At 44.2% G+C, this 27,328-nt stretch overlaps 1 protein-coding gene across 2 annotated transcripts in view; it reads left to right on the top strand.

The window, feature by feature from the left end:
- Nucleotides 1-27,328, top strand: part of MOB3B (MOB kinase activator 3B) — a 164,505-nt gene that overhangs the window by 124,543 nt on the left and 12,634 nt on the right. For both annotated transcript variants that reach the window (XM_073345567.2, XM_073345566.2), the window contains exon 3: nt 8,831-9,033. In XM_073345567.2, the coding sequence (XP_073201668.1) occupies nt 8,831-9,033 (203 nt within the window). The remainder of the gene's footprint in view (nt 1-8,830; nt 9,034-27,328) is intronic.

Genomic DNA, 27,328 nt, shown 5'->3' with positions numbered 1-27,328 from the left:
AACAAACACAGAAACAGACATTTTTGATCATTGCAAACATACTATTAGGATCCCAGAAGACGTCCCTGGAATGGGGATTTATTTTCATTCCATGTCACATGGCAGGTGTACATCATTCAGGAACCTTACACACAGACTTACCATCTATGTAACAAGTCTGAAATGTACAGCCGGCTTCCTCAAAAACAAAAATGTCAAACCATATCGAGGGTGGCTCTTTTTCCCATGTAGACCAAGGACTTTGTAGAACTTTGGACTTGACATTTTGCAGGCCCTTTGGGAGTTCTGCAGAAGCTGAGACAAGGAGAGGCATCAGAAGGTCTAGTCTGTGAGTTTTTAAAATGGAACCCCTTCCCATTCAGCTCAGGGCCTCTATTCACCCTGGCCACATTTGGTCCTGTGGTGCTTGGGGGATACCAGCAGTGTTTGAACCCAGGCTCTTCCTCACCACAGCACATACCTTTATCATGTGAGCTAACAGACCATTAATTGATGGGAGTAATAGGCTGCTATCCTCTAGTTGACCACTCCCCGGCAAGGGATGTGTCACACACTTTTCCATTGTAATATATAATCTGAGGTACCACTTATCTCATTAGCTGGTAGCAGTACTAGGCTGTTATCCTCTAGTCTTTATGATTAGAAGGGCAAAGTGTACTGAAATTTTTGTTTTTGTAACATTAGGTCATGATTTGGAAAAGCCTGAATGCCAGCTACTAGAAAGGAATGTGTCACTCACTTTACCAGTGTATTAAATAATCTGGGGGTCAGGTGTGGGTGCACTCACCCAGCCTGGCTACAAGATCAAAGTAACTTTGTGCAAACCGTGAAGTTGTGTCCTGTTTTGGATAAAACCTACACAGATAAGGAGAGATGAGGCTGTGTTTGCAAAGAAGAAGAAAACTTTTTTCAAATTCAAAAAAAGAAAGAGAGAAGTAGCGCTCTTACTCTGTTCTTCAGTAAATCAGGCTCAATGCCTCTCTGAAATTAATGGGAGCTTTTCAGATCAAGCCCTTCTCAGTGCAAGCAAACAGCAACAGAAAAACGGGGGAGTATGAACAAGAGAGAGTGGATATAAAATAAAACTATCTTGTTTTTATGCTGCACCTATCACCAAGGTAGCCGAGCGCCTCTGATATACTTGACCTTTGTATCTCCAGAGAATTGTTTATGGGTTATGTGTGTATCCGTGCAAGGATAGAACCAAAGGAGCTTGAACTGCGTGGCTGGAATGTTTGAGAGCCGTTTGCATAACTTGGCATATTCTTGGGACATAATCGGGAGCCCTGGGACTCTGAACTCCAGGTTAACAGAAAGAATCTTTCTGTCGCTCCCCTTCTCACACAGCACTGAGCCCTGGCTCAGTTTGCAACTGAATTGAGGCCAGTTAGCTCATCCAAAAATCCTTTTTTTTTTTTCTTCAGCAAGAAGCAGCTAGCTCAGAAGTTCCACTGTCGTCTTTTTGTTGTTCTGCTTTTTAATATCCATAGCTCAACAATTTAATCCAGTGCCTTTGTGCTTCCTCTGCCTCCAATATCCTTTGACTTATATTAAGACAATAATCTCCTCTTTTGGAATTTATTATATTAAAAAATAGTGTCCAACTGTTTAAATACTTTTTTGTTGTTGTTGTTTTTTGGGGGTTTTTTTACTACAAAGTGCCAGAAAAGGAAGGATTGAATTTGGGCTGTGTGTCAGATAGAGGATTGTGAAGGAGAGGGAGGTAAATAGTGTTGTTGATAAGCCAAGTTAGTGACAAATAGTGATTTACCAAGTCAGAGATCTAAGTGAGATCAGTACAAGTGACTCCTGAGAACTGATAGCGTTCCACAGCTGGTTTACGTCTAAACAAATGGGTGCTGCAATGGGAGCAAAACATCTGACCAAATTCTGACCTCACACATCCCAATTTAAATCTGGAGTAACTCCACTGACTTTTTAATGTTGATGTTAGTGGAGTTAGTGTACCCAATCTTCAAATTTAGGCAGATGCTGAAACCTAGGAGCATTCATTTTTTTTGCTGATTTGGATAAAACAGAGCAGGAAGGCGGCTGAAATTTGTTCAGTGTAAAGCTGCAGCCACCTCTATCCACTGAGTGTTTACATTGGTATGTGCCAAATCCTGAGGTCCTACTCAATTGTTCAGCCCTCAGTCAGGCAAAATCCCAAGGACTAAGGACCTCAGGACTAAGACCACAATTAATGGCTCATAAAGTAGGAAGGAATATATTTAGCATGCTAGTATTACATGTTAACATGAAAAGGATTTAGTGGGAGGGAGTATAGCCATAAAGCCACTAGATAAAAGCAAGCTTAAGCCAGTGATCTGATCATACACTGCAAACCAAAACACAGACCTGTGGCTTGGCAAGTGGAATTCAAATGATTTCACTTTCTAATATACAGTGTTGTGAATTCCCTGACGCTCTGGAAATGGATGAATAATACCAATGTGTTAATCTGTGATGGAAATTAGATGCCTTAGTCTGTTTTACATCTACAGTAAGTGCAATAGATTTTTCAGGCAACCTGATTTCCAGAGGTACTGAGCATCCACAACTGAAGTCCAGAGGAGCTGCGGGTGTCTCAGGGCTATGAAAATTGGCCTCATGTAGGTAGTTTTATGGTAACACTGAACATGTGCGACCTTATGGCCTGATTTTCTACTGCTCTACCCCGATTATCCTTTACACCTCTACAAAACGAGTGCAAAGTGCATGTAAAATGCCACCAACAGGAATTTTCCACTCACACCAGCGGTAGGGTTATACACCCACATCTGTAAATCGGCACACAGGGTGCAAGGCAGTAGCGAATCAGGCCCTTTGCCTTTGTTGGTTTGATTTATTAAACTAATGGTAGCTAATTAATATTGGCCTATGAGTTTCTTCCTTCATTTTGACAGTATGCTAGCAATGACATGTCACTCAATCCCAGAGGAAAGGGAACTAATTACTCTCTATTATGGAGCATGTCGAAACAACAGAATACGGGGCCGTGGAGAATTCACACTTTATCCATCCGAGCAAACCTGTAATAACACAAATCAATCCTAGGTGATTTCCTATTCAGACCTTAACATTTCATAAATATATTTTACATCATTTTCTTTTGGAGATCTGTGTGGGTTTTTTTTTAAATTTTTGGAGCATGGTAGTGGGGCGGTCATTCATGGAGTTAGGCAACACTCCAAAGGCTGAAATTTGATCCACCTTATTAGCAAGTGGCTAACTGATGTCCCTGTCATTTCCTGATATATTGTATTCACTTGGCCTGAGAAGATAAGTAATTGGGATCATTTGAAATAATCATGGCTGTTCTTAAGGGCCCTTGGATAATTCTGACAGGCTTTGACCCATTTTGACAGGTTTCAGAGTAGCAGCCGTGTTAGTCTGTATCCGCGAAAAGAAAAGGAGTACTTGTGGCACCTTAGAGACTAACAAATTTATTTGAGCGTAAGCTTTCGTGAGCTACAGCTCACTTGCATCCGATGAAGTGAGCTGTAGCCCATGAAAGCTTATGCTCAAATAAATTTGTTAGTCTCTAAGGTCCCAAAAGTACTCCTTTGCTTTCTACCCATTTTGATTCAGATATTGGTGAGGCAATCCGATACAGTGCCATTTCCTCAAAATCTCAGTTTTGTGGGGTCGGAATTCACAGCTCCAGCACTGCATGCTCTGTGCCCTGGGAGTCCAGCATTTTTTACAGAAGGATGGCAGTTAAGATTTTATAAACCTATTGTAGCCAGCTCTGTGCCCCTGCCTTTGGCACCCAGAGAGAGCGTGCGCGTGCGTATCCGCGCGCGCCAGAAGTGGAGTAAAGGACTGTGATCCTTGGCAACTGCCACAGGCTGCTGGCCTTTTTAAAACGTTATTTACATCCCTAATCAGCACGTGTTTGGGCTTTCAACTGGTCTGGGATGGTGGAGGGAAGTGGAAAGGTGATGTGGAACCCCCTCCTCAGCTGTGCCAGCTGTAAACTCAGGACAGCTAAGGATTGAGCAGTATGGGTACATTTTTAGTTAGGTGCATGGAAAATTATAATGGGAGGTAAGGGAGCTCTCGAGCTCCACCATCTTGCAGAATCCGGCTTTCTCTCTCGTTCCCAATTCCTAGCTCTCTCACTTGTAGTGATGTTTTTTTTCATGAACATTGATGTGAACCATTCCTGTCTTGCCAGATTTTGTGACCGGTGGGTGGAAGCACGAGACAAAATACAGAGGACCTCACCAGTGGTCTTGTTTCCCATTGATTTAATGCAGCCCAATCTTGTTAATCCAGGTTTAGCCACAGCCTGGGGATCCAAAAGCTTTCTGAAGTTATCAGCTTCATACCACAGGCGTATTACTGAGTTGTTAATCTGAAAGGTTTTGTTCCATTTAAATTTGAACAGACATGACATTTTGACAAATGATTTGGATTAACCATTTCTGAGTGTAGGTTATCAATGCATATGGTAGGAAGGGAACATGTTACAAAAGCTGGACGTGCACAAGTCCATGGGGCCGGACGAGTTGCATCCGAGAGTGCTAAAGGAACTGGCGGCTGTGATTGCAGAGCCATTGGCCATTATCTTTGAAAACTCGTGGCGAACGGGGGAAGTCCCGGATGACTGGAAAAAGGCTAATGTAGTGCCAATCTTTAAAAAAGGGAAGAAGGAGGATCCTGGGAACTACAGGCCAGTCAGCCTCACCTCAGTCCCTGGAAAAATCATGGAGCAGGTCCTCAAAGAATCAATCCTGAAGCACTTACATGAGAGGAAAGTGATCAGGAACAGTCAGCATGGATTCACCAAGGGAAGGTCATGCCTGACTAATCTAATCGCCTTCTATGATGAGATTACTGGTTCTGTGGATGAAGGGAAAGCAGTGGATGTATTGTTTCTTGACTTTAGCAAAGCTTTTGACACGGTCTCCCACAGTATTCTTGTCAGCAAGTTAAAGAAGTATGGGCTAGATGATTGCACTATAAGGTGGGTAGAAAGTTGGCTAGATTGTCGGGCTCAATGGGTAGTGATCAATGGCTCCATGTCTAGTTGGCAGCCGGTGTCAAGTGGAGTGCCCCAGGGGTCGGTCCTGGGGCCGGTTTTGTTCAATATCTTCATAAATGATCTGGAGGATGGTGTGGATTGCACTCTCAGCAAATTTGCGGATGATACTAAACTGGGAGGAGTGGTAGATACGCTGGAGGGCAGGGATAGGATACAGAGGGACCTAGACAAATTGGAGGATTGGGCCAAAAGAAATGTGATGAGGTTCAGTAAGGATAAGTGCAGGGTCCTGCACTTAGGACGGAAGAACCCAATGCACAGCTACAGACTAGGGACCGAATGGCTAGGCAGCAGTTCTGCGGAAAAGGACCTAGGGGTGACAGTGGACGAGAAGTGGATGAGTCAGCAGTGTGCCCTTGTTGCCAAGAAGGCCAATGGCTTTTTGGGATGTATAAGTAGGGGCATAGCGAGCAGATCAAGGGACGTGATCGTCCCCCTCTATTCGACATAGGTGAGGCCTCATCTGGAGTACTGTGTCCATTTTTGGGCCCCACACTACAAGAAGGATGTGGATAAATTGGAAAGAGTCCAGCGAAGGGCAACAAAAATGATTAGGGGTCTGGAACACATGACTTATGAGGAGAGGCTGAGGGAACTGGGATTGTTTAGTCTGCGGAAGAGAAGAATGAGGGGGGATTTGATAGCTGCTTTCAACTACCTGAGAGATGGTTCCAGAGAGGATGATTCTAGACTATTCTCAGTGGTGGAAGAGGACAGGACAAGGAGTAATGGTCTCAAGTTGCAGTGGGGGAGGTTTAGGTTGGATATTAGGAAAACTTTTTCACTAGGAGGGTGGTGAAACACTGGAATGCGTCGCCTAGGGAGGTGGTGGAATCTCCTTCCTTGGAAGTTTTTAAGGTCAGGTTGGACAAAGCCCTGGCTGGGATGATTTAATTGGGGATTGGTCCTGCTTTTGAGCAGGGGGTTGGACTAGATGACCTCCTGAGGTCCCTTCCAACCCTGATATTCTACTATTCTAGTGGTCAGAGCAGTGGATTAGGGATCAAGATCCCTTCTAGGTTCTATTCCTGAGATATTGGCCTCATTCTGTGGCCTTGGACAAGTTACTTAAACCTATCTGCTCCCCTCATTCATGTGACGTGCAGGGTAACAGATGGGAATTAATTTACACAGCAAAGGACCAGGGAAGGTGGCCGTGGAGGGAAAATGGAGCTATGCAACCATAACGTAGACTACATCGCCACTGTTAAGTGCTTCATGTAAATAGCTGCACACACCAGGTTTTTTGAGTTCTGCAAAACCTTGGAGCTATACTGCATATTCTTGAGCACCATCTGATGTCACTGTATCTATTAACTATTTACACATACACCAAGATAGAGCTCTTCTGTAACAGCTGCCACCAACTCCCTTCTATTTACATTAATGAGAAATGCTGCAAACACTATGCTGTGTATCTGGCAGAAATGAAGAAGGACTTGGGGATCAGCCACTTTATGCTGTTTTCCAAGGTAGTAGAAGTGAGGTGAGATTTTCCCTGTAAATTAATGCTGACCACAGCAGCATTAACTAATGTGGAGCAGCCTGTGCATTGGGATTCAAGCATTTGAAAATGGTTCCAGTTGTTCTGGAGTCTCAGTATGTGTTGATGAGTTGCAACAGACTGGCCACCAATATGAGCTCCATCAGAAGGGGAATTAGTCTACCCCTTTCTCTTTTCAAACAGTGGATCGGCTGGCAATGTGCCTTCACAGGTTTCCTGCAGGATGTCTATATTTTTCCCATCTGTTCAGTGGATTTATGTGGCCATGCCCTTCTCCCTCCATGAGTTTGGAATTTGCTCTTGCAGAAGTGGTTTCTGCTTTATGGATTTGCATATGTTCTTTTGCCTCTTATACTCTTCCATGCTTATTTATTTGGCAGTCCTTAGCCTCTGTGTGCTTCAGTTTACTCATCTGTAAAATTGGGATAATATACTTTCCTATAGCACTCTCACAAGGATGATGTGAGGATTGAGAAATATTTTAAAGGAGAAGAACAGATGCTTTCAACTAAAATTAAATGTAAATAGGTGGCAACATTACTGAGAGTGCTGTCTGGACACTGGTGTTTAGAAGTGGAGGAGGGAGATCCTGAGCATAGGCTTTTCCCTATTTGGTTTTGTCAGCCTTGTGTTTGAGTTACTTATAGAGAAGACATATTTTGTATCACCAAATATTTAAAAAGGAGTAAATCTCCTTATATAAATGCCTGGTTGGTTTCTCGTTGCCCAGATGAATCATTTGGTAATAAATTACGCAAAGGAAAAAAAAATGAGTGTTTTCTCCCTTTTGAAATAATTTGTAACATACACAGTTGCTGCCTTCACATCAATTGCTGTATTGTATAAGTGCAAATGTAACTGTAAAGCACTTCAGAAGGGGTATAAAGGAATAGTAAGAAAAGCTCTAGCGCAGTTGGAACAAAAGACTGTGAGGGGAGCTGCAGAGTTTCTAATTACAGCTGTGCAAAACCTTCATGACACAACTCCGAGCCCAGGTGAGTATTCACCTGGTGTTGACGTTCATTCTGAACCTGAAATGTGGGCCAGGCATTTGTAAACCTTTAGAGGGAAACTGTATCGAGTTTCAGATGAGCCCAGGCCATGTTTGAAATGAACCTGGTCAGTGGGTGATATCTCTGCAAAACACAGTGAATATAATTTTTGCTGTTGGATCTGATCAAACCCCAGAATCCAAGCAAAAATCAGGAGGGCGCACAAAGCCATGCAAAGTGACTGTGTGATAAAGTTCACACTACTATACTTCGCAAGGCTGGCTCTAGGTCAGATTTTTTAGATGGGGTGCTGGTAAATTGCTTTATCTCTACAGCTGCTCATTAGGGGCCTGATCCTGTGAAGAGCTGAATCCCTTCAGCTTTTACTGAAGTCCAGTGACAACTGAAGATACAGAGCACCTTGCAAGATCAGGTTTCATTTAAGAGAATTTTGAGGTGCTCTTCAGTACTGTGGTGTGGATGTCTGGCTGTTCCCTTGCCAGTAGCTGCAGCTTTGGAGTGTGTGCCTATTCATTACAGTGCATGGGACACTGGGGCAGCTGCCCCAACTTTATAAGAGACATTCTATTAAAATAGCCGTTGTAAAAGGTGCATAGAATAGGGATGAAGGTTAAAAAGTGACTGGAGCAGTCTCTTCCACCTTAGACTTTGTATAAAGATGGCAACACAGTCAATAAGATCTATCCCCTGGAACCAAACTCATCACATGTATCATGGGCTTGATCTCATAGCACAAGGAACCGTGTCCTGGAGCTGAAAATGATTTGTGTAAGTAAGATGGTACACTTGGGAATCAGATTCATATGCGTGGACATTACAAGTCTGGCTCTGCCCAAATTAAAGTAAATGGCAAAGCCCTTGTAGTTATCTGTGGGACCAGTCCCAGTGCCTATGATCTTGATCCAGCGAAGCACTTAAGCTCATGATCGCTTTTAAACATGTGAGTAATCACAGTACCTGAGGTAAAAAGGTAAGCACAGGCATAAGTAGAGCCCTGCAAATCTGCGGATATCCACTTTGGATCCATAGACGTAGATCTCCATGGACCGTGGATGGATGAGGATCCAAATGTTACTTCTAGAGCCCTGCAAATCTGTGGATATCCACTTTATATCCACAGACCATGTTTGCGAATCAGATATGGATAGAAATTTCGTATGTGCTCAGGGCTCTAGGTGTAAGTGCTTTGCTAGATTGGCACCTATATCTGAATCTTCAGAACTCCCTTTCAGAAAGCAATTATCCTCCCGTCTTTGTTCACAGGTGTTCCCTTTCCAAAGAACTTCCTTCAGATTTGCAAGAAGATCCTGTGCAGACTGTTCCGGGTATTCGTTCATGTCTACATTCATCACTTCGACCGCATCATCATCATGGGAGCTGAGGCCCATGTCAATACCTGTTACAAGCACTTTTATTACTTTGTAACAGAGCTTAACGTCATAGACCGCAAGGAACTAGAGCCTTTGGTAAGTGGTAATATACAGCCTAACGTTGTGGAGAATTCTCCTTTTCCTCTCCCTTCATTGAGCCTTTTCCAAACCTGTCACAGTTGATTTCCACTAGGAATGAAATGTCTATGTTTCAAGACAGACCATTTAAATAAATGAACTCGTGCCTCTGTCAATAGGCCAGTTCCCTCTGCTGCAGCATTTACAGTTAGGGAAGTAGTAAGAATAGAGTGCAATGTGTGCGGGGGGAGTGGAGGGGAGGGCAGAGGTGACCTGTATAATGGTGAACTAGGATTTCCTTTGTAATAATTATGTAGGTGTTTGTGAAAGTAGTGGGTGTGCTGCACTTGGATTTATTCACTTTCAGTCAGAGGTTCAGACACTTGATAGCGCAACAAAACCAGACACTTCCCTTGACTTAGGAGACTTGGCTCTAGATAGATCAGTGTTTAACTTATTGTCTCCAAATATTAGATTCCAGAAATGGGAAATACTTTCACTATTTCGTGAAGGTTTAAAAACATCTTAGAAAGAGAGGAGAGGCAAGGTTCAATTTGGAAAGGGGTTCTCTGTGCAAATGTTAGCACCGGGCCCGTGGGCACGTTTAGAATGGATGGGGCTTAGGGTTCTCCACAAGTCAGAAGTTGCAATTCTGTATCCTACAAGTTATTAATGAAGTATTAGCACTGTTCCCCTTTTTTAATGGTTAAATGCACATTACGAGCATGGCTGACCAGAAATGTGTCCCTCTGTGTGTAGAAAGCAGATGCTTGCCTGTGTGTCTGTGTCTCTGTGTGCATGTATGCACATGTGCAAAAAGTAGAAGCTTTTGTATGTATTTGTGTGTAAAGCAGATGCCTCTGTTTGTGTGTCGAGGAAGGGTTATGTGTTTTTGTTGACTGGAGCAGGAAATGTGGTGTGAGGCAAAGGAGACGCAAGTTTCCCAATGGACCCCAGAAAGGAATGGCCAGTTAAGAAATTTGCCTTTATGATATTAAGTAATCCACAACATCCCTGTGTTGTAGGTACCTGTTATGCCAGTGTTACAGATGGGAAAACTTAAGCACAGAGGGGATGATTCTCTGTTGCACTGTGACTCCTTTACACCACACTGGCAGCATAAATGGGCCTTAAAGGGGTGAAAACAGGCCCTTGAGGATATGGCTACGGTAGAGAGGGCTTTCCCACTGGCATAGAGATGCTAAAGCAGCTCCACCTCATCCCCCGTCTCTGTGCCCAGCATGGGGGACATGTCAGAGGCAGGAGATATGAGAGATAATCCAGAGGTGTTTGGAGAACACTGCTCCATAAGTTAGAGCAGCCCTGAGGTCTGTGCTGGCTGCAGAATACAGAGAGAGTAAAGGCAGTTTTAGTTGTTAACTCCCTTATTCCTGAATTCGGCCAGAGTGACGAAGGAGCTTGCCCAAGTCCAGAGTGAGTCAGTTGCAGAGCGAGGAATGTAATCCAGCTGGTGATATGTCCATTGTGTGCAAATCCTCTTGCATTCCAGCAATCTGTTCCTGGGAATGGGAATTCTGTTTAGAATTCTGATGGAATTCAGCAGCTTCAAAGAGGTTATGTCCCTGACCTGCATGGGGAAGTACCATGTCAGCAGGCTGATGGAGCCTCACCTGCTCTTGCTGCCTCTCCTCCAGAATCTTCTTGGCAACTATCAGCCTAGACCACAGCATGGAAATGCATAAAAACATATGTCTGTGTCTTCCTTTTCTTCTGGGCAGAGAGGAGGGAACTGATTGCCAAAGTGAACACAGACATGACAAATCATCTCAAACATTAATGCAACCGCTAAGGATGAGCTGTGCCCCCGCAAGATCACCGTTGCAGGAAATGAGCCAAAATTCTCCCACTAAATTACAAAATGGGCCAAGCTCTGATTAAATAAACAGATTGCCATGCGCTCTATAAACCAAAAGCTAACTGATGAATCAAAGTTTTTTTGAAAAAGGGAAACAACTCCAAATGCTGGTGCTGGATTAATAATAATAAAGCTGACAAATTACTAGTCTGGAGACAGGATGCTGGCTTATTAAAATGGGATTTACCCGACTTTTAAATCCCAGTACAGCAATTGTAAAATCAAAGCGCAAACTGGGGTTGTACATAGCTCATTTCCGTTAGGCGGTTACCTGATTAGCTCTTTGAGTCAAGCAAAAGATGGGGCTGTATTTTTAAGCCCTGCTGATTAGTGGGTCATTCCCCTCCACTCCCGAGACCTGGTTATTTTGACAGAGTTCTAAAAGTTCTTTGTCCCATGTGGCAAAAGGTAGAGCTGACTCACTTGCTAGCACTGCGGGCAGTTCTAAGGAGAAATGCAAGGACGGATAATTGAATCAGAGGGAAAGTCTTTGAAAACATGCCCTTCAGAACAGCTGATAAGCAGGACACCCTGAGACGTTACTGTAAATATTTTGAAATTTAAATTTGATTCTTGGTAAAAATTCTAATGGGGCTCCAGAGAGATTTCAATATACTGACCAAATGACAGCCCTGCTGTATATATAATGCCTCGCTCCTGGCGCTTATTCTCTTTTCCTGCAGCGAACCAAGTGCCATTCATAATAAATAACAGATAACTGTATAGTGCGTTACATCTTTAGAGTGACTTCCAGATGTTAATTTGAGTCATTCATGGTCTTGTGGTTCAAGCCCAATCTTGTTAAGTGAATTGCACTCTTTTGCCACAGATTTCCTGTGTGACATTGGGCAAGCCAATTAACATCTCTATCCTCAGTTCCTCATCTATAAAACCGATATAATAATACCAGCTTTACAGGGGGTTTGTGAGGCTAAATTCATGAATGCTTGCAAAATGTTTTGTGATCCTTGAATGGAAGGTATTCTAGAAGTGCAAAATGCCTGTAGTGGTGGTTATATGATGATTATCCCCTCTTCCTCAGAGGAGACCCTGAAACTGACACACTGAATCATAGAATATCAGGGTTGGAAGGGACCTCAGGAGGTCATCTAGTCCACCCTGCTGCTCAAAGCAGGACCAATCCCCAATTTTTGCCCCACATCCCTAAATGGCCCCCTCAAGGATTGAACTCACAACCCTGGGTTTAGCAGGCCAATGCTCAAACCACTGAGCTATCCCTCCCCCGCCTCAAGTAAGCTGTGTTGACATCCAAAAGAAATAAAGATAAAAAACTATTGGCCTTTTAGCAAGGCCTTTTTGGATTTGCTTTCTAGCCAGTTTAGGTGCTTCCATCAGTATCAAATTCAAATGTATAAACATCTTCGACTACGTCTTTACTACAGCTTATGTCGGCATAACTTGTGTCACTTAGGGGTGTGAATACCTGAGTTACACGGATATAAGCGCCACTGTGGACAGCGCTGTGTTGGCAGGAGAGCTTCTCACTTTTGCTCCTGAAAACTCTCCTGTCTGGGGATTGGTGTAGCTGGATCAGGGTCTCCTGAAAAAAAAAGTTAGTGCTCTAGATAGCTGCCTACAAGAATTATATTTAATGCCAGCCCTGTACCTCAAGAGGACAGTGGCAGTTGCACATGGTAAGTACACCATAAAATGGTGAGCTATAGCAACAGTGTCAGTTCAATCACTTGCTAGCTGTCAGAGGTAGATGCTGTGAGCTTTGAGGATTTGTTCCCAGTACGTTGCCTTTTGTTGGATAACGGTGACTTGAGCTGTGCAATAAAATCTGTTCCTGAAAAGCTGTGACAATCCTTGATGCACTGCACAATCCTTGATGCACTGCAGTGTTCGTTTTGTTGTCATTGTTTGTTTTTGTTTTTTTTTAACTCAATGCATTGAGCTGGCCTGCAACTTACAGGCAGGGCTGTCTCCTGTTCTTTAGATTTATTAGCATTTTAAAAGGAATTTGTTGTAAATGGTGGGGTTTTGAGGCTAAATTTAGCTTCAGAATATGGTGGAGTTCATCTGAAGGAACAAGATCACAAAGGCAGAAGAGTTTTTAAAAGCACACTTTCTGGTTACTGAACTTTACTGATTAACATGCAGTTACATTATATTTCATTAAGAGGAGAGATGAATCAAAAAATATGTCCAGTCTCCTTGCTGTGGAACCCTGTGCAAGGTCACAGAGAGGGTGAGAACATATGCTGCGATTGGGTACCCAAAGCGTACTTTGAAACCAGTGTTTTTAATCTAAAGGTTCAGCTTACCTGAGCAAAACCACCCAAGCTTTCCATTGGCACAATGTCATCGAGCTGTTACCAGATCCAGGGCTCCCATGAGTTCCTCCATTACAAATTACACTCGAGGTTCATGGGAGTGATGGATGGGGCAGTCCTGCAAAATGCCAGGGGATGAACAAAGTGATTCTTCCGCCCTGCTATCTCGGATTCTCCCATCATGTGCTAGGAGCTGGGAAATCCAAGCACACAAATAAGCTTATATTCAAATCTCGATACAATTCTATTGAACTGTAAACATACCTATGCCAGTGCTGGGCAACTTATTGGCCATAGGTAGCAGTATATTTCAATGTGCATATTCTTCTGTTTTAATAAGGACAGTAATGTTTTACGTAATGCTTTTCATACGGGCCAGGACTATGCTACAATGTTTGGTGGCATGACTGTGTCCCTCAGGTGTGAAAAATCCACACCCCTTAGCCAACATAGCTATGCCAGCAAAACCCACAGCTATATTGGCAAAAGAGTCCTTGAGCTTATGTTGTTCAGAGAATTGCTTTAACTAGACCAGCAAAAGATCTCCTTAGGTCAGCATAAATTGCAGGATAGGGGGCTCTACCAGTATAACTCTGCCAATATAGCTATAGTAACAACACCTTTTTAGGGTAGACTAGCCCTAAAAGCCCTAGAAAGATCCTAAAGTGCCTTACAAACTATGGGTCTGATTCTGATCTGTTACACTGGTGTAACTTCACTGGCATAAGTGGAGTTACTCCTGATTTGCACTGGTGTAAGTGATAGCAGAATTTGGCTCTCTGCTTCACTTTTCCTCCTGATGTGGCTTCTGCTTCTCCTCCTCCCTCAGGAAATCTGTGCTTTCTCCCAGATGTCATTTCTTACAAGTATTTTGTTTTATGAGAACAAAAAGTAATAAAATGGGGTGTAGATGAAGCAAATTAAAGCAAGATATTTTCTAAGTGTCTACTTACCATATGTATTGAAAACAGTTTCTCATTTAAAGATACAGGCACACATTCAGCCTTAGTGTAAGCAATAGCTACTCCAGTAGAATCAGTGGAGTTGAATTAATGGAATGAATCCAGTGGAGTTGGTACAGTCTTATGCTAGGACTAAATTTGTCCCCCAGTGATCAAATATAAAATGTCCTTATCCGCTCCATTATATTCAGTATTAAAATTGCCATTGATTTCAAAACAGGTAGGGGCTCCAATAAATTTTCACTTAATTTTTGATGCAATTAAAAAATAAGCATCTAAAATTGCTGAAAAAAATGGTTTTACATTTTTTTATAGAAAACGCTATTTACTGAATACAAGTCTAAGAGTTGGACTAGACAAACCAAAGAGTAAGGCAATGGCTTTTTATTACATTAACCTAATCAGAATATCTGTATGTCCTGTTGATTTACAGTAAGCAATGCTATAGACTACATCGAAAAACTTACACTATACTGGGCAGCATTAACGTTTTCACAGTTGCACACAGGGGTGCTGGAACAGTTTGTATAGTGGGGGTGCTGAGAGCCACTGAACCAAACCATAAACCATGTATATAATGGAAACCACTTCAAGTCAGGGGGTGCAGTAGCACCCCCAGCACCTTTAGTTGCGCGCACTTAAGTCAGGAAGTTCCACGGTTCAGATTGCGTAACTTGGCCTTATCTCTGTCCCTTGTATGTGATGAGACAGAGCCAGATTTTATTCATATTTACACTGATGTGAATCCAGAGTATTTCTTTTGTAGTCAATGTCATTACTTTAGATTTACACAGATATAAATTAGTGAAGTCTAGCCTCACTGGTTTTGAAGTACGCAATCATTTCTCAAATAATGCTAATATAACATCATGCACTATTGTGTATTTCTTTGTAAAGTGTGCTTTGTCCGATGCATGTTAATTAGCCCTTTATTGGTAGGCTTTTTGGAGGAGCAGCCAGAGATTTGAACAGATAGGGAAACTGAAGAAATGTTCTCTCCATGTCCTCCAGCAGGGTTGCAGATCCTAGACAGGAAGCAGGAGTTGCTGCTGTTCATGCCATACCTTGTTCTGTGGACAGAGTATTTCAGTATCCAGGGCTGTCAGGCCAACATCTTCCTTACACTGAGTCAGTATTTCTTCACGTATCTTTGTCAGTTCAACTGTACTTTTGATGCCAGCCCATGTTTATTAGGGTGTATTAATTAGAGAGGTATTCAGGGCAAACAACGCACATTAAACACTAAGATTTCTCTTCTCCTATTGTTGGCTTACCCATGGCATGACTAGCGTGATCCCCAGACCGCAGCGGTGCATACCAAGTATCACTGTGCTTTTATATCACACAACACTGTTGTCACTATGCCTAAGCCACAAGCAGCTACTGTTACTCTCCAGTTTGCGAACAGTTCATCCTTTCACAAAACAATTGGCAATTTTGCTCCATGTTTATCTATGTAACATAAAGTGTTTATTAATCATGCAGCTTATTGACAGACTGCTACTATTCAGAAATCCTAAAAATATATCTCCTCTGCTGTTCTGTTGTTAGCCCCATCTGAAATTTAGACCAGCAAGCTTTTGGGGTTTTTTATTTGCTTCGTTTATGTTTTAAAAAAGAGCAGTCCCAACCAGCGAAGTTAGTTACATTTGTCCAGTTACAGTGAACTAAAAGGTATGTTGGTTAAAATCAATGATTAAACAAGATTGTCATCCTGGGGAGTTTTCAAACTTAGCTTAAAATATAAATCCATTTATAATTCACTAGATTTTTTGATCGTCTTTGGTCGTTCTTATTGAAGTTTGTGCTGAAACAAGAATTTGCACCTTCCCAGTCCATTGTCTCTCGTGACTGTTCTGCATTCCACTGTGAAGTAATGGTACTACGTATACACCAGGGATGGTCATCTCTAGAGCAATAGACTGAGAGATCAAAAAACCAGAAATATTTTTGCACTGCCAGTGCAGCCGTGAGGGAATCTGGCCTGCAGGGTGAGAAAGACACTTCATTTCGCTGACGCCACCATGCTGTCATTATCCAAATCCTTTATATAGCTCTCTATATCTATATCTATCTATCTATCTATATCTATATCTCCTATCCCCTCTCTCTGTATATTTTGATTTTATAAAACCATCACCATGGTATCTCCGTGTCCTCACTTAGATCCTCCCTGAAGACTCATTCCTCCTGCTCTGCCCACAAGAAGTGAGTCAACAATAACATTATCATACTGTTTTAAAAATATCCTGTCCTCTCTCTCTGCTTTGTTTAGTGTGTAAGCTGTTTGGGGGGGAGACAGCCTGTATTTTGGTCTTGTATGGGTCCAAGTACATTGTTGGTGCTTAATGATGATAAATGATATGTTCAAACTGTCTTCATAAAAATCATAAATGTCATAAAAATCCTCCGTACCTTTTGGCCCAGAACAATCTCAAACCAAGACCTATTGACACAGTTAGCCAAGACGATATGAGCATCATCATTGCCAGGAGACATTGGAGATGGATTGGCCATGTGCTTTGGATGGAAATTGATTCCTTCACCAGAGTAGCAATAACATGGACACCTGAAGGCAAGTGAAAACGAGGCCGTCCGAAAACAACATGGCGAAGAGCTGTGGAAGCCAAGCTGAAAAACCTGAGGCACAGCTGGGGAACCGTTGAAAGACTTGCCAGAAACGGACAGGAGTGGACGAGCTTCATCGCCGCCCTAAATGCCACAGGCGTAATGGGAACATGATGATGGTGATGAATGATGATCAGTAATTTACAATCAACAACTTCTAACTAAAATCTGTTCAAGAAACTGGAAACTTTTCTTTACTTCCTTCCCTAATGCCCAAACTTTGGTCGTTCAGATAAAAAGGAAACAGAATCTGAAGTGCCCTGGTTGGGGGTATGCCAAACCAACATCCAACTAGTTACTTTTGAAAAACTGAAATCTTGATTCCTTGGCCTTTCTCTAATATATCTTTTGTCTACCCTCCCACAAAATTGGGTACCTCTACTGGATGGAATGCATCATCCACAGGCTGATCATTTCAGATTGGTCCACTAAAGCTGGTCCATTAAAGTCCACTTCTTTTTAGCACAAATTTGCTATGTATTTTGAGTATGCAAAATGTATATACAATTACACACCTAATTTGCATGCACTATCTTTGGCATGCAAATATTTTAATTGTGTGTACAACTGGCTAATAATGGTTATTTGACTACAATTGGGCTTACAATACTGACCTCTCAGAAAAGTGTTCCTCTTAGTGCCTGTTGTAAATAGTGGATATAAGTTCTAATACAAATACAAAAGTGGAAGAATTGAATATTGCTAGTCTGACATAATACCCAAGAGAATATAAATGACAATGTTTTTATGTGTAAATTTCACGTTTTCATTCAGTACTAGACCCCTTGCTGTTAACCCAGCTGTTCTTCTTTTTCGAAGAATCTCCTTCTTAAAAATCTTTTTCAATTAGAGTTCATCTTTTGTGAGCACTAGTCATATTGACCAATATTTTACTTTACATGTTGTCAAAGTGACCAGAATTTGACAGTTATGAATTTTCTCCATCCTATGTAAAAAAAAATGAACAAAAATTATCATTCAAGGATTTGTGTGGCTGAAAAATTTTACTCTCAACTGTGATGAACAGAAAAGGCAAGGCCCGAGCTACGGAATGGTGCCAGAGTTTTCAAAATTGTCATCTTCTGCGTACATATTTTATTGATTATTGTTAGTGCATCCGATGCTTTGATTGCTCAGTGTACTAATATATAATGGTAAGGACAGGAAACATCAAGAATGTTCCTGTTGATGATCTCCTTTGTCTGATTAAATCAGGCCAGGTTTTGAGTTGTTCAACTTGTGATTTTGAGAATGTTTTGGATTAACTGCAAAGCTGACTTTGTATTAAGCTGTGACGCAGTTGTCTCTTTCTTGTGGGTGCATAAATGTATGTTTCAGTTGCTTGTGGGGAGCGTACTAAATAGGTCCTGCCTTAAAGCTTGCTCCATTAACATTTGAATTACAGGCTGCTCTGCAACTTGTCCTCCTTTTAAATGAGTCCATGTTTCACAAATTGTTAAAAAATAAATATATCTGCTTCAAAGGCAATCATTAAGATATGATAAAAACAAGAGTTAAAATTTCCCAGTCTAATGTAGATAAACTAGAGGCAGTAGGAATCAGTGGGAAACTTTAGACAAATCTGCAGAGATTTTATTCCTCCAAATACATAAAATGCTGAAGAGCTTTAACAGGGCACAGTCATATTAAATATAGCACCTCTGTCTGAAACTTTTTTTTGCCTCCTGTTGTTTCATGTAGCCTAATATTGATGTGGGGATTTGGGGAATCTGTGTACAATTTATTACTTTCAGTTCGAGATTATGAATTCTCTGCATTGATCTCTTTATCAAACTGCAAACTCCATTTTGATTGTAAGACTAGCCTGCCGGCTCTGGTGTCTTTATACTTATTTAGGGATAAAATTTCAAGGCTTGGCAATACAGGGCTAACAATGGAGGGTCATTAAACCTTGACAGTCTTCTATTGAAATGGAAGCCCCCTTAGTCAAAGAAGGTGGCCAGACCAGGAAAACCAGTCCAGCCAGGTAGGGTTGTAACTGAGCAATGGATCACCTGATGAGGTTGATTGAGGTCACCTGATAATGAGGCCTGCAACTTTATAAAAGGAGGAGACTCTCACTAGCTGAGCCAATTTAGTGGGAAGGAGAAGGGACTAGAAGCAGAAGACAAGGCTGTGCATGACAAGAAAGGAGAGGATCTGGACCCCCTACAGGACTCTGAGCTAAGCCCAAAGAATGCTCGGAAGGGGTGAGGGAACAGAGGCAGGGAAGTGTGTGTAGATGTTTTATTGTTTTGTCTGGATCTGTAGATCTCTGATGCTGTCTAGAGCAGTCGTTCCTAATCTTTTACTAAGGTGACCCCTTTTGAGACCCCTGCATTACACATGTGCACCCTCCTCCCCAGCAGCACAACCATAATCCCAGCCCAGTGCTGAGGGGAGGCCCTGGGGAGAATGAGGTTGGAGAGCAGGCTCACCCTGCCTGCACTCACCCTGCAGTGTCTGTTCCTGTCCTGCAGGACTGGGCCCAGCTCCCCATTCTGGATGTTGTGAGCTGATGTATGGGGGCGCAGCACCACTCAGATCATGACAGAGGGCCATCTGGGCCAGAGCTGAGTGGTGCTGTGACCCAGTGCACCAGGACTCAACAGGGGGAGCTGGGCCCAGCACCATGGGACAGAAACCGCCACTGCGGGCCAGGAGAAGCGTATGTTTGCCTAGGCCCATCTAGGACCTTCATGTGACACAGCACTGTTTTGGAAACACTGATCTAGAGTAAAGATAAATGGTTTTAGAATTCCTCTGCAAACCCTTTGTGTTATGTACTTCAACTATCATATGTCCCTGGAGAGGTAAACTAGTGTACCCACAAGGTTGGAGCTTTGGGAGAGGGTGTGCTTAAGCAACTGGGGTGTCTTGGGTTGGGGGGCGGGGGGGTTATCATGGATTAGAGAGTTAGCAAAGAATACTTGCCTTGCATCCACTTTGACTTGGATTTATTCCATAACACTGGCACATGTTCTATAGAATATTTTGTCCTAATCCCATTGACATTTGACGCCAGTGGCGAAATTCCCAGTAACATCAGTGGGAGCTTGCTCAGGGTCTGCACACGTGATTATTCATGAGGTTTTCCTTGTTTTTGTGGTTCCTTTTCTAGCAAGTGTGTCGCAAGCCAGAGCTTGGCCCTTTATGATTACACGTCAGTCAGTACCGGAGTATTGTTTATTTCCTGCAAACGTTGCCATACGGATTCAGATTAAGGGTTATAATAATTCCCTGAACACTGAGCCAAACTCATCTCTGAAGTAACCTCATTGAAGCCGGTGGTATTACATGAAGGATTAATTTGGTCCTGTTTGTCAAGATAATTGAGTAAATTCAAGTAAAACGGTATCAAAACCTAACAAAGGAAACAACCAAATGAACATCAGACCTGTTGGCTATTGACCAACAATCTCTCTCACTGAATATGGAGTGCATTGAGAGAGCTTACCAAAGAGAAGGTTAAGTGGTGACTTGATTAAAATCTGTAAGTGTCCACATGGGGAAAAAATATTTTATAATGGGCTGTTTGGTCGAGCAGAGAAAAGTATCACATGCTGCAATGGCTGGAAGCTGAAGCTAAATAAATTCAGACTGGAAATAAGGTGTACCTTTTTAACAGTAAAAAGAAAAGGAGGACTTGTGGCACCTTAGAGACTAACAAATTTATTTGAGCATGAGCTTTCGTGAGCTACAGTCTCTAAGGTGCCACAAGTCCTCCTTTTCTTTTTGCAGATACAGACTAACACGGCTGCTACTCTGAAACCTTTTTAACAGTGAGAGTAATTAATCATTGGAACAATTTAGCTTGATTTTGTGGTGATTCTCCATCACAGACCATTTTTAAATCAAGATATTTTCTAGGAACTATTTTGTGGAAGTTTTTGACCTGTGTTATATAGGACGTCACACTAGATAACAATGGTGCCTTCTGGCCTTGGAGCCTATGAATCTGTGAGAGGTATACAACCGTTAGAGATAGGGCAAAAGGTTTGAATATCTTTATTTTTTTGAAAGATTTTTGTAAAGGTAGTATTGGGGCATGGTATTCAGCTAAAACACTGTATTACTACACAGGTTGAAAAGAAAGGAAGAGAAGACTCTTGCAAATGACTTTACTGTTCCAGAATTGGCTTCAGTGTTCACATCATGGTTAATTAGATGTCCAAGTATAGGTTTCAGTTATGCAACACTGGAGCCTGACATTCTTGATCTGTGTTCATATAATTATAGAATATCAGGGTTGGAAGTGACATCAGGAGGTCATCTAGACCAAACCCCAACTAAATCATCCCACCCAGGGTTTTGTCAAGCCTGACCTTAAAAACTTCAAAGGAAGGAGATTCCACCACCTCCCTAGGTAACGCATTCCAGTACTTCACCACCCTCCTAGTGAAAAAGTTTTTCCTAGTATCCAACCTAAACCTCCCCCACTGCAACTTGAGACCATTACTCCTCGTTCTGTTATCTTCTACCACTGAGAACAGTCTAGATCCATCCTCTTTGGAACCCCCTTTCAGGTAGTTGAAAGCAGCTATCAAATCCCCCCTCATTCTTCTCTTCCGCACACTAAACAATCCCAGTTACCTCAGCCTCTCCTCATAAATCACGTGTTCCAGTCCCCTAATGATTTTTGTTGCCCTCCGCTGGACGTTTTCCAATTTTTCCACATCCTTCTGGTAGCGTGGGGCCCAAAAGTGGACACACTACTCCAGATGAGGCCTCACCTATGTCGAATAGAGGGGAACGATCATGTCCCTCGATCTGCTGGCAAGGCCCTTACTTATACAGCCCAAAATGCCACTGGCCTTCTTGGCAACAAAGGCACACTGTTGACTCATATCCAGCTTCCTGTCCACTGTAACCCGTAGGTCCTTTTCTGCAGAACTGCTGCCTAGCCATTCGGCCCCTAGTCTGTAGCGGTGCACGGGATTCTTCCATCGTAAGTGCAGGACTCTGCACTTGTCCTTGTTGAACCTCATCACATTTCTTTTGGCCCAATCCTCTAATTTGTCTAGGTCCCTCTGTATCCTATCCCTACCCTCTAGCGTATCTACCTCTCCTCCCAGCTTAGTGTCATTTGCAAACTTGCTGAGGGTGCAATCCACGTTATCCTCGAGATCATTAATGAAGATATTGAACAAAACCAGCCCGAGGACCGACCCTTGGGGCACTCCACTTGATACTGGCTGCCAGCTAGACATGGAGTCATTGATCACTACCTGTTGAGCCTGACAATCTAGCCAGCTTTCTATCCACCTTACAGTCCATTCATCCAGCCCATACTTCTTTAACTTGCTGGCAAGAATACTGTGGGAGACCGTGTCAAAAGCTTTGCTAAAGTCAAGGAACAACACGTCCACTGCTTTCCCCTCATCCACAGAGCCAGTTATCTCATCATAGAAGGCAATTAGATTAGTTAGGCATGACTCGCCCTTGGTGAATCCATGCTGACTGTTCCTGATCACTTTCCTCTCCTCTAAGTGCTTCAGAATTGATTCCTTGAGGACCTGCTCCATGATTTTTCCAGGGACTGAGTTGAGGCTGACTGGCCTGTAGTTCCCAGGATCCTCCTCCTTCCCTTTTTTAAAGATGCGCACTACATTAGCCTTTTTCCAGTCATCCGGGACCTCCTCCGATCGCCATGAGTTTTCAAAGATAATGGCCAATGCTCAGCAATCACATCCGCCAGCTCCTTTAGCACTCTCAGATGCAGCGCATCCGGCCTCATGGACTTGTGCTTGTCCAGCTTTTCTAAATAGACCCCAATCACTTCTTTCTCCACAGAGGGCTGGTCACCTCCTCCCCATGCTGTGCTGCTCAGTGCAGTAGTCTGGGAGCTGACCTTGTTCGTGAAGACAGAGGCAAAAAAAGCATTGAGTACATTAGCTTTTTTCACATCCTCTGTCACTTGGTTGCCTCCCTCATTCAGTAAGGGGCCCACACTTTCCTTGACTTTCTTCTTGTTGCTAACATACCTGAAGAAACCCTTCTTGTTACTCTTAACATCTCTTGCTAGCTGCAACTCCAGGTGTGATTTGGCCTTCCTGATTTCACTCCTGCATGCCCGAGCAATATTTTTATGCTCTTTCCTGGTCATTTGTCCAGTCTTCCACTTCTTGTAAGCTTCTTTTTTGTGTTTAAAATCAGCAAGGATTCCATTGTTAAGCCAAGCTGGTCGCCTGCCATATTTACTATTCTTTCTACACATCGGGATGGTTTGTCCCTGTAACCTCAATAAGGTTTCTTTAAAATACAGCCAGCTCTCCTGGACTCCTTTCCTCCTCGTGTTATTCTCCCAGGGGGTCCTGCCCATCAGTTCCCTGAGGGAGACAAAGTCTGCTTTTCTGAAGTCCAGCATCCGTATTCTGCTGCTCTCCTTTCTTCCTTGTGTTCCCGAGTAAACAGCCTGTTTTTTGTGACCAAGATACTAAGGGCTTTGTTCACTCAATGGTTGCTTGCCCTTTATGAACGCTGAAGTCTTGAAAAAGAAAACAACAACAAAAACCTCATCTAGCCTTACGAGGGTCTCTTCCTCATCCTCACCGGACAAGGTGCTGGTGGGCAAGGCCTCAGCCCTAGCCCTGGAGGACAGCAGGGTGCTACAGCAATTGCTGTGGTGGGTTGCCCAGGGCCTGGGCATTCAGGCGGAGGAGGTAGTGGAGGTCACAGATCCAGTGGTAGACATCCTTACCCCCTCCGGATCTGCACGTATTTCCCTGCTTTTTATAAAGTCCATCTCTGACACCACAAAACCTTGGTGGCAGACCCCAGCCTCATTGCCCCCTATGGCTAATTGCAATGAAAGGCGCTACTGTGTGCCATCTAGGGGCTATGAGCATTTGTATACTCATCCCCCACCTGATTCTCTCGTGGTTGATGCTGCCAACCAAGGTGAACGCCAGGGCTTCCAGGGACCCTCCCCAAAGAATCGGAAGGCAAAACGTCTCAACCTTTATGGGAGAAAGGTCTATTCCACTGGCGGATTGCAGCTCCACATCTCTAATCAGCAGGTACTGCTACAACACGTGCGGGGCAGTGGCGAAGTTTGCAGAGCTGATGCCGCAGGACTCCTGTGTTGAGTTTTCCACTCTGGTGGAGGAGGGGAAGCTCATTTCGCAAACTTTGCTACAAGCCACACTAGATGGAGCGGATGCGGCTACCCACATGATGGCTACGGGCATAGCCCTGAGAAGGGGCTCCTGACTTCAGGTCTCGGGCCTGCCGTGTGAGGTTCAACTGACTATTCAGGACCTCCCATTTGAGGGTTGGGCTCTCTTTTTCGAGAAAACAGACAAAAGACTGCATAGCCTAAAGGACTTAAGAGCCACTCAAATCATTGGGCCTCCATACTCCCGCTACACAGCGGAAGCATTTTAGACCACAACCTCCCCCGCACTTCTACCAGCAGAACGGTCAGGACGGTTCCTGGAGGAGGAATGGAAGTGTCAGGAAAAGGCCACACCTGTCATCAGACCAGGGCTCTGGCCAATCCAAGCCACCTTCCGGCCCGAAACAGGCCTTTTGAAGGTGAGGTTGAGGACAGCACACCAGAACAAAAGCTGGATCTACCTCGCCTTACCTTTTTGTCCCGACTGTCCCCTTTCTACTGTGCTTGGTCCCGAATCACTTCGGACCGCTGGTTGCTCCACACGGTAGAGAAGGGATACTCCATCCAATTTTGTGCTCTTCCACCCCCCTTCCCTCTTCAGGGGCCCCTCTCACGAGCAACTCCTTATTCAGGAGGTGCACTCACTCCTTTCACTAGGGGCAGTGGAAGAGGTTCCTTAGGAGCAGAAGGGCAGTGTTTTTTTTTCTCGGTATTTCCTAATACCGAAAGCCAAAGGTGGGCTCAGGCCCATCCTAGACCTGCAAGAACTCAACAAGTTAGTGCAGAAGCTCAATTTCCACATGGTCTCTTTGGCCTCCATCATCCCTTCATTGGATCCAGGAGACTGGTATGCCGCCCTCGACTTGAAGGACGTGTACTTTCACATAACAGTAACTCAGTCCCACCGAAAATACCTCAGGTTTGTTATGAACAGCACCCACTATCAGTTCACAGACCTCCCATTCGGCCTGTCAGTGGCACCTTGGGTATTCACCAAGTGTATGGCAGTCATGGCCACGTTCCTTCACAAGCGGCAGATACAGGTGTTCCTGTACCTCGACAACTGGCTGATCAAGGGCTGATCCTGGACTGAAGTAGAGATGCAGGTCACCTTCATAAGAGCTTCTTTCAGCGAACTGGGCCTGCTACTGAACGAGAGGAAATCAACACTGTCCCCAGCTCAGAGGATAGAGTTTGTAGGGGCAGTACTGGACTCAACCCATGCCAGGGCATTCCTTTCCGAAACGAGATTTCGAGCCCTGGGCAACGTTATTCGAGGTCTCAGACAGTTCTCCACTACCACAGCATGGAACTGCCTGAAACTTCTAGGACACATGGCAGCTTGTACCTGTGTAGTACAGCATGCCAGACTCAGACTTCAACCTCTTCAGTCATGGCTGGCGTCAGTGTATCGGCCAGTCTGGGACAGTTCGAACAGGATTGTAAGCCTGCCTCGCCCGGTACTCAATTCCCTCCTGTGGAGGCTCGACCGCAGGTTGTATGTGCAGGGGTTCCTTTCACCAGCCCCCAGCCATCCCTCTTGTTAGTGATGGAGGCGTCTGACTTTGGCCGGGGGGCACATTTGGGAGAACTCAGAACACAAGGCCTCTGGTTTCAGGTGGATCTCATTCTACACATCAGTGTCAGAGAGCTGAGAGTGGTGTGCCTGGCGTGCCAGACTTTCTGAGCACATCTAGCAGGGAGATGTGTATAAGTCATGACAGACAACACCATGGCAATGTTTTATATCAACAAATGGGGGTGTGCGATCCTCGCCCCTGTGCCAGGAAGCCCCCATGCTGTGGGACTTCTGTGTAGAGCATTCTATACACACTGTAAGCATTGTACCTCCCTGAGTACAGAATGAGCTGGTGGACCATCTCAGCAGGTCGTTCTATGGCCACGAGTGGTCCCTTCACCCGGACATTGTGAACTCAATCTTCCATCAGTGGGGTTTTCCCCAGATAGATTTGTTCGCCACACGACGCAACCGGAAGTGTCAGCAGTTTTGCTTCTTCATGAGTCATAGCCCAGGCTCCATCGCAGACATGTTCCTCCTCCCATCGGGAAGCCATCTCCTGTACGCGTTCCCGCCTGTCCCTCTCATTCACAAAGTGCTCCTCAAGATACGGAGAAAAGAAGCTTCAGTGATTCTGATAGCTCCAGCCTGGCCCCGCCAGCACTGGTACACATCACTCCCAGAAATGTCCGTGGAAGCTCCAGTCACCCTGCAGCTCTTCCCGGACTTACTAACTCAGGATCATGGCCATCTACAACATTCAAACCTAGAGTTGCTGCATCTCACAGCGTGGAAGCTCCATGGCTGAACCCACCAGGCTACCTACCTTGCTAAGTGGAAGAGTTTTTTAGTCTGTTCGGCACAGCATCCTTCATCCTCGACGCCTGCCTCAGTCTTATATAAGTGGCACAATCTTCTCCATCTCAAGCAGCAGGGGCTGTCCATGTCATCAATAAGGGTTCATCCAGGTTCAGAGGCCCGCTCGGTCTTTGCCAACCCTATGGTCAGCCGTTTCCTTAAAGGGCTCAACAGGCTATACCCACATATCCGGCAGCCTGTCCTGGCTTGGGACCTCAATCTGGTCCTTCCCAGACTCATGGGACCGCTCTTTGAACCTTTGGCGACATGCTCCCTGCTCCATCTCTCATACAAGGTAGCGTTTCTGGTAGCAATAACCTCAGCCAGGAGGGTGCCTGAGCTGAAGGCCCTGACATCAGAGCCCCCTTACACTGTGTTCCATAAGGACAAGGTCCAGCTCAGACCTCACTTGGCTTTCCTCCTCAAGGTTGTATCCCAGTTTCACATCAATCAGGACATCTTCCTCCTGGTATTCTATTCTAAACTGCACTCCAGCGGCAGGGAGCAGAGGCTGCACTCTCTGGATGTCCACAGAGCACAAGCCTTTTACATTGAGAGAGCAAAACAATTCCGAAACTTGGTCCAGTTATTCGTGGCAGTGGCAGACAGAATGCAAGAACTTCCTATCTCTTCTCAATGTATTTCGTTGTGGATCATGTCCTACATCCGGGAGCGCTACAACCTGGCAGGAGTGCCTGCTCCTTCGATCACTGCGCACTCCACCAGGGCACAGGCTTCATCATCAGCGTTCCTGACTCAGGTTCCCACCCAGGATATCTGCAGGGTGGCGACGTGGTCCTCCATCCACACTTTCACCATACACTAGGCAATCACCCAGCAGGCCAGAGCAGTGCTCCAATCAGTGGATGACTCCGACCCCACCTCCTGAACTTGGGCTTGTGAGTCAACTGATTGGAATGGACATGAAGAACACATCTCGAAGAACAACAGTTATGAGAAGGTGAGTAACCGTTTTTCTCCTGTGCTCTTTCCTCCCTTACCTCAGTAGCACCCCTATGCTGAGGCAGCCATAATTGTCTCTTCTTGTCCTTTCCA

This window comes from Lepidochelys kempii, chromosome 5, assembly GCF_965140285.1.
Source record: "Lepidochelys kempii isolate rLepKem1 chromosome 5, rLepKem1.hap1, whole genome shotgun sequence".
NCBI lineage: Eukaryota > Metazoa > Chordata > Testudines > Cheloniidae > Lepidochelys > Lepidochelys kempii.
This window is presented reverse-complemented; position numbering and strand designations above follow the sequence as displayed.